General features: G+C 52.9%; 1 protein-coding gene across 1 annotated transcript; it reads right to left on the bottom strand.

Annotated features, from left to right (window-relative positions):
• Window positions 1-203: 203 nt before the first annotated feature.
• On the bottom strand, window positions 204-1,174 carry LOC125538032 (protein BIC1-like). Its single transcript, XM_048701341.1, has one exon. The coding sequence runs from the start codon at window positions 827-829 to the stop codon at window positions 350-352; it is 480 nt and encodes a 159-aa protein (XP_048557298.1). The 5' UTR covers window positions 830-1,174; the 3' UTR covers window positions 204-349.
• Window positions 1,175-8,240: the final 7,066 nt, after the last annotated feature.

Here is an 8,240-nt window from a genome sequence, read left to right as displayed (position 1 = left end):
ACCGAACTGTCTAATCAAAGGTGGTAGCTAGTACTACATATGATATGGCTCTTAACAATACTAGCAACATCATCAAGCACAACATACACATCTATCTACAGAGACTTGGAGAACAACGCTCCTCGATCGATCATCACTAGCTAAAATTTTGCATCAACCGTATCGTTTCTGAATTATTGGCAGTATATATAAGCTAAATAAGCTGAAATGTAAATGTAATCTTCACATCATCACCATTAAACCACAAAAAGATCGACCTTCATAACTCGGAAACAAGAAGGACAGTATCTTATTTGAGCAAGAAGAAGCTAGGCATATGTGCATGTAGATGTAGAGGTGAAGCAGTAGCTCAGGAGCAGCCGTCTTGCACCCGGAGAGGGCTGGAGCTGGCAGGTGGTGCCGGGGCCGGGCGGCGCGCGCAGGACTCGGCGACGAGCGCCCGGCGCGCAGTGAGCAAGCCGGCCGGCACGAGCGGGCGGTCGAAGGCGGAGCAGTCCATCCAGTCCTTGAGCAGCTTCTCCTGCCCCCACATCTCCGGCACCCACACCCTCCCCGCCATCTCCCGCCTGTGCCGCTTCAGCCTTTCCCGCGCGGTCTCCCCTTCCTCCTCCTTGTCCGCTGGCTGCAGCAGCTTCCCCGCCTCCCGCTTCTCCTTGGACGTGGATATTCTTCCAGCTTGATCTTGCGCCGCCACCGCCGCACGGTGATCGGAGGACGTAGCGTCGGCCGCGACCGGCCGGCTTTCCTCCGCCAAGCCGCCCGTGCATGCCTCGGCCGGGTGAGCCGCTCCGTGCTCCGGCACCTCCTCGACGTCGCCGGAGTATGCCATGCAGCAGATCAAGCAACACACACTAATTACCCAGGCCAATGGAAGCTAGCTAGAACAGCAATGATTCTTGATCCCTTGGCAAACACCGGTCGTCTGCTGCCTTGCTGACCCCAATATAACGAGGCCGGGGGCGGGGGGAGATTAAAAGATGGGGGGAGGTGGGGGACGGTTGGGGGAAGAGGCGGACACGTTAGGGGGAGCAGGGGAAGGAGATGGAAGGGGCTCGCCTATGGTGGCTGCGAGGTGAGCGTGGCCTGCCGCTGCGGCGCATTCCGCCATATGTGTGGCTGCCCTTGCCCTCGCGACGTGGCCGGAGGCCGGAGCCGTGGAAGCAGTAGGTGAAGTAACTGTGAGGCGCGCGCGGGCGTAAATGTGTGTGTGCGCGGCTGCGGCTGCGTGGCGCGGTTTGCGTTTCTGAGGCTGGCGGCAGCGCTGCGCGGGCTGGATGCACCACGGCCAATCGGTAGATACCTCCGGTAGATTTGATCTTTTGCGGGGGCCACCGAGCAGTCAGTGTTCGTCTAGCCCCATTAACTTCGAGACTCTGACCCGACATTACTGATGGGACGAAGGAAGGAGGGACGAAAGATCCACCCGACCCGAGCAATCAAATTTCTTTTCTTTCTTTTTCTGATAACTCAATCAAATTTTTATTTCATAAAACATAGTCCACACTTTTAAATTGTGGCATAGATATAATATTCCCTCCGATCGGAAAAAAGTGTCTCAGCTTTGAACTAAGGTTTGAACCAACCGTAGTTCAAAGCTGAGGTTCAACCTTAGTTTACAGTTGAGACACTTTTTTCCTATTGGAGGGAGTACTAGGTAAGTCTCTGATTTATCTTCTTATATTATTTTGATAGTGTAAAAACGGATTTTATTTGATAAACATTTATTACATACATATGTACTAATTTGACTTATCAAACAAAGCAAAATTTTATTTTAGAAGTCGATAACAAGTGAGATACTTGAGCTGGTTTTTAGGGAAAAACCGACCCAAAAAATTAGAGATAGGAGGGAAAATTAGAACGAAGAAAGGCGGAATATGTAGGGACAAGCAAACATATAGCCTTATGTCCTTTTCATTAAGTATTAAGCTGCCCTGTAATAGAGTGTAACTGTTTTAGGGTATTTTGAGCTAAAAACGGCCCTCCAACAGCCTCCCTATTTATAAAATTTGCTCCAAAATTTTTGCTCAGCCCCAAATACAACCATATGTACTGCAAATAGACGACAACAACCCTGCTCCCGCTAGACGAAAAAAAAAGTAGCCAACCGCCCCCAGTGATTTCCCGCCGCAACCGCGCGCCCGTCGCTCCCCCTCCCGTGCCGCAGCCGCTACCAAATCCATCTAGAATTGACTGATTCCATGACCGCCGCACCGCGCGGACACCGGATCCACCATCCCCTGTCGTCGTCGCACTGCCACATCGACCCAATCGCCCCCCGCAGTGCCCTATTTGTCCACCACCTCCACCATTGTCGCGCGGCCAAATCTGGGCGATTCTGCCACCGTTGCACCGCCTGCCACTGAATCCGCCAGATTCCGCCACCCCACCGCCGAGGATGTCATCCACACGCACGTTGAAGAGCAAGACATTCGTGTCATCCGACTACGAGACTTTGGCCGCTACGGTCGCCGAGCTACAGTGCGACGACCAGCGCCACTGGCTTGGTACCTTTGACACAACGGATATCGCCCCGTCCGCGTTCGACGTCGTGTGTTGGTGGTTCGGCCGGACGCGGAGCGAGATGAACTTCCCGGAAATCGAATCCCGTGAGGCGACGGAGTTCATCGGTTCACCAATGAATATTGTATCATGTGCGGTGAAGAGGGACACCCGCACCATCCTGGAGTAGCAGGACACCCGGGAGAGCGATGAGGCGGTGATGGCAAAGGCCACCGTGGAAATTCCGCACCTCGTGCAGGCAGAAGCGGAGTGGTTCAAGGCTGAGTCCGAGGATGAGATTGAGGAGTTCAATACCTCTGAGGAGGAGACCATGGCGCTTTGCAACACTGTCGACACACAGCCTGACAAATGATAAGTAGTATGTGTGTAGAGGTGTAGTGTGTCTGTAGGAATACTATGTTTAAGTATGCATGTATGGATGTTTAGATCGTTGCATGTTCAAAAATTTGAATGTTTGGAAGTAATCAATAGGCCATGTCCAGATGCACAACACTGTCTGAATGTATTGGAGTATGCAATGTGATCAACTAGTTTGGAGGTTCGTTTGAAAAACAATGTGTGGATGAGTGCTCTGTCTTAAGGCAGATGTTAAAAGACCATTTTTTTAGTGCCCTAAAAAATATTTTTTGTACTCTAAATTCTGTTTCGACTGATTTTTTTTAGCTGCTGGAGTTTTTTTTTGAGAATTGGCAGCTGTTTGAGGTGCTCTTTTTTCTTTTCTTTTTGAGGGGTGTTTGAGACGCTCTTATGCCGCATGCGCGGACACAAGTGCCGTTTCGATGGCGTAAGAGCAAGTCTAGTAGAGCCCTCAAACCCTCAAACCCCTAAAAATAACCGCCTTTTTTTTACAGTTTTCGCCGAAAAAACACCGTAGACTAGAACCTCTAAATCCTCAAACCCGTAAAAAAAAATTAGAGGTCCAACCCTCAAACCAGTTTGCAACCTGTAGAAGTAGGGGTTGAGAGGGAAATCTCCCCCCAACCCGCACTCCTCCTCCTTCCTCGCGCGGGAGGAAACTTCCTCCTCCTTCCGGCCTCCCCCTCCCGCCGCCTCCCGCCGCCTCCTGCCGCGCCGGCCATGGAGGGCCCCGCCACCGCCGCGCCCGCCTCGCCCGCCCCCGCCGCCTCCCCTGCTCCTTTCGTCGCCGTGGCCGAACCTCCTCCTGCCGCGCACGAGGTGTTCGAGAAAATGGCAACCCCATCCTCGTTCATGGACCTCCTCCAAAACGCGGAGGTGGACCTCGGGGCTCCGCCTCTCGAACCCTTTAGGGTTGGTGACGACTTAGAGGAAGATGAGGAGGATGAAGGTGATGACGAGGAGGAGGTGGCCGAGATAGGGGAGGAGGCATTCACCGCCGTTTCCCGCCCACACGCGCGGTCGACAAACTACACCGAGGCGGAAGATATCCTCTTGGTTCGTGCTTGGGCAGCTGTGGGAATGGATGCAACCACCGGCACCGATCAAACCGGTAAACGGTATTGGCAAAGGATCGAGGACACCTATTGTAGGATCAAGCCGAAGAATAGTGGGTTCATCTCTCGCACTTACCGGTCGCTTCAAGGCCGGTGGGAGTTGATGAAGCCCGCTTGTGCTCGTTGGAGTGCGGTCATGGACCAAGTGAGGGATGCACCACCTAGTGGAACCGTGGAGAGTGACTATGTGAGTACATATTTCTTCACTATTTTAATTATGTGTGTGTACTATGATATTGGTGGGTTCTTATGTGATTTATGTGTGGTTGATAGGAGACAATTGCCGGCATGAGGTACAAGGAGATGGCCGCTTCCAAGGGCAAGCCATTCCCATTTAAGCATGCTTGGACAATTCGTCAAACCTTTGACAAGTGGAACTTGAGGGATCAAGAGACCGCACCCAAGAAGTCGGCAATGCTTAGGATGGGTGATAGTGAAGATGAGGAGGAGAGGAACTTGGGCAAGCCCGAGGGAACCAAGAAGGGCAAGCTAAGGGTGAAGATGGAAGAAGAGGCGTCAAGCCTAAGGGAGAAGATGGACCACATGATGAAGGCAAGAGAGGAATTGACAACGAAGACATTGGAGACGAAGCTTCTTATCACCGAGAAGAAGAAAGAGGTCAAGCTTGCACAAGTTGAAGCAAAGCGTGAAGAAGCAAAGCGCAAGGCCGAGTTGGAGAAGAGGATGATCAAGCTCAAAGAGGCAAAGGTATGGAAAGAACTCATGGTAGAAGAGAAAGAGCACATGATGATGTCCAAGAAGGACATGGATCAAGACCAATTGCAATGGTGGAAGGACTACAAGGAGGACATCGCGGAGAGGAAGAGAATGTTCCGTGTTGCGTCCTCTACTTTTCGAGGTGACACTCCGATGAGTAGTTGTGGCATGGCGGTGTGTACGACTCCACCAGTGCCCATGGAGATGCTTGATGGAGCCCGCATGTGGTCTAGGAGATGGCGTCGAGGTGCAACTTTTTGGTGATGGTGCCGATGAGAGGAGGAAGATGATGATTTTGTGATGTAAACTATTAAACCATGCATCAATGATTGTCATTTGGTAGTTTGTTTGGAAGTTGATTGTGTTCTTGTTGTCATAAATTGTGAGATGTCAAATGACATCAATGATTGTCATTTAGTAGTTTGTTTGGAAGTTGATTGTGTTTTTGTTGTCATAAATTGTGAGATGTCAAATGATAGATTTAAAAATTGGGGTTGAGGCAAAGACTAGAACCCTCAAATCCAATCCTTAAAGCAGTTTAAGGGTTGGATTTGAGGGTTCTAGTATTTGTCCCTGTTTTTTAATCCTTAAAAGTGTCAAAAAGTGATACTTCTCAACTCTTAAAACTGCTTTTAAGGATTTGAGAGTTTGAGAATTGTACTAGTAATGTTCTAAGGCGGTCCGTTTGCCAGGCCTTGTGCGCCTGGACAAGGAACGGCCCAAGGAGGCCCGCGGCAACAGTTAGGTGGAGTGAAACCGGGCAGACAGAGTGGGAAAGAAGATAACGACAAGGAGGCTTGCCACGAATCGCCAGTAGCTGCCGTGCAGGACGCGGAGAGGGACCTCCCGCCACTGTTGTATCCTCTAGTAGTGATCAAGGAAAAGCAAGTACTCCCCCGCAAAACAAAACAAAAGGAAAAGGAAGTACTCCTAATTCACTGCTTGATTTGATGGTAGCTGGTGGATGACTGGGTGTGGAGTAAGATAGCAGGGTAGAATTATAGTACGTGCACCAGAAGAACCCGAGCGCTGGTCCACGCAAACGAAGGTCGCACAACGAGCTTTGCTTGGCTGCCGGCTCTTGCTCGTACGCTTGGCGAGGGCTGCGCGCGCTCGCGGCACCTGCGTGTCGTACGTACGTGACGCCCCTGCCTCGTGTATATTCGTGCTGTCGGTCTTTCACCTTTCGTCGGACGGCGACGCGGCGGGCTCCCTTCGCGCCCGGCATGGCGGCGTGCGCTGCTTCCCCTCCCCTGAATCATCGGGCTGAGCAGGGCACTTCACACTTCACACCCTTCTCATCGCTCCTCAGCGAGCGGAGCAGCAGGTGCCCGTGTCGCCCGGCGGCGGCACAGGTTGCGATCCGCGCTCCCGCCGTCATGGGCACGCCTCGTGTACCCAGGTGTGCGCTTCTTTCCTGCCTGGTTCTGTTCCTTGAGCTGGAGGGAACGAAAGTTAGCCGGTGCAATTGTACCGGCCGATCGCCACGAGTCAGGCTCTTCAGATTGTAGCTTGCAAGGCAGCGTTGAACTCGTTGCTTCAGATTGTAGCTTGCAAGACTCAATATTGTCCTCCGTTCAAAGATCCCTGTCTTTAGGGGCGTGTTTGGTTAATGGCATAAAATCTCTAGTAGACCCCCCCCCCCCCCCCCCCCCCCCCCCCCCACACACACACACACACCCCACGAGTTATTTTCGCATTGTCTTGCTCGAGTGAGGTAGAGCATCTACAGCCATACTTGGGCGCGTCCGCGAACAATGATCGATGCCCTTCAAAAAATGCATTCCACATCGGGATACCCCAGATTAGAAACCTCAAATTCATATTATTACATGCAACGTGAAACCTAATCTACGCAGAGCTCGTCCGGTTCCGCTCCCCGCTCGCCCGGCTCCGCTTTGGCCATATCCAACGGCCGGCTGCGCTCCTTGGAATGTTGGGCCAGTCACCGGCAAGGTAGGGTAGGTCATGGGACACGAGCTGGCTCACAAGACTCAAGGCCCCGCCATCTCTCATGCCCTACTCTTCCTCGTCAGAGACCGGAACCCGAACAGTACCGGTGGACGCCAGATCAATGATGGATCCGTCCGGAGACGAGCCGCCGACGTCCACCATGACGTGGTTGCGGCGCCCGGACTGATGCGCCATACGAGGCGTCGGAGAATGCGACTCCACCTCGCCGACGTCCGCCGCCTCCCGTGCCCGGTGCCTTGCACGGCGGGCACACCGTGCCATGGCCTCATCGGACGAGGTCTATGGTGCGTCCCGATGCTCGGCGCGCTACCGGAGGGGTTGCGCGTCCGCCAACACGTTCAAACGGCAGACGGACCGCACGGCCTCCGGTGACATAGCTATGGCCGGCCTAGCGCCGGATCCATGCCCCATTTGGACGGACACAATGGATTCCCGACGGATGGAGTCCGAGTGCAGCCGTCCACGGGTCTCCTCCCCGGGCGCGGCGGAGCGCAAGCCGGACAACCATCTCCTCCTCGGGGACGTGCAGGATAAGCTCGGGGTCAACGGATCTGGAGGTAAAGGACTCGGATTCGCTTCCCACCATGCCGGAGAAGGTTGGAAGGAGCCGGAGACGAGCTTGGGTGGCGGAGGGAAGGGAAGTGAAGTGGCTAGGATTTGGTCCGGCGAGCGGATGGGAAGAAATTTATGCGGGGTCGGGTGGGCCACGTGGGCCGGATCCGACATGGTGGGCATGCCCGGGCGTTGTGACGCCCCCGATTTGACCGTACACTAATCATACACGCAAACGTGTACGATCAAGATCACGGACCCACCGGAAGATATCACAACACAACTCTACAAATCAAATAAGTCATACAAGCATCATATTACAAGCCAGGGGCCTCGAGGGCACGAATACAAGAGCTCGATCATAGACGAGTCAGCGGAAGCAACAATATCTGAGTACAGACATAAGTTAAACAAGTTTGCCTTAAGAAGGCTAGCACAAACTGGGATACAGATCGAAAAAGGCGCAGGCCTCCTGCCTGGGATCCTCCTAAACTACTCCTGGTCGTCGTCAGCGGGCAGCACGTAGTAGTAGGCACCTCCGGTGTAGTAGGAGTCGTCGTCGAAGGTGGCGTCTGGCTCCTGGGCTCCAACATCTGGTTGCGACAACCAGGTAGAAGGGATAGGGGGAAAAGAGGGAGAAAGCAACCGTGAGTACTCATCCAAAGTACTCGCAAGCAAGGAGCTACACTACATATGTATGCATTGGTATCAACTGGAATAAGGCTATCATATGTGGACTGAACTGCAGAATGCCGGAATAAGAGGGGGATAGCTAGTCCTTTCGAAGACTACGCTTCTGGCAGCCTCTGTCTTGCAGCATGTAGAAGAGAGTAGACTTGAAGTGCTCCAAGTATCATCACGTAGCATAATCCTAACCGATGATCCTCCCCTCGTCGCCCTGTGTGAGAGCGATCACCAGTTGTATCTGGCACTTGGAAGGGTGTGTTTTATTAAGTAATCTGGTTCTAGTTGTCATAAGGTCAAGGTACAACTCCAAGTCGT

The sequence above is a fragment of the Triticum urartu genome, chromosome 2 (genome assembly GCF_003073215.2).
Source record: "Triticum urartu cultivar G1812 chromosome 2, Tu2.1, whole genome shotgun sequence".
NCBI lineage: Eukaryota > Viridiplantae > Streptophyta > Magnoliopsida > Poales > Poaceae > Triticum > Triticum urartu.
The sequence above is the reverse complement of the archived record's forward strand: the minus strand, read 5'-3'. Positions and strand labels throughout refer to the sequence as shown.

Bases quoted from the DNA above. Each gene is read 5' to 3' on its own strand.
- LOC125538032 (XM_048701341.1), bottom strand. From the start codon at position 829: ATGGCATACTCCGGCGACGTCGAGGAGGTGCCGGAGCACGGAGCGGCT.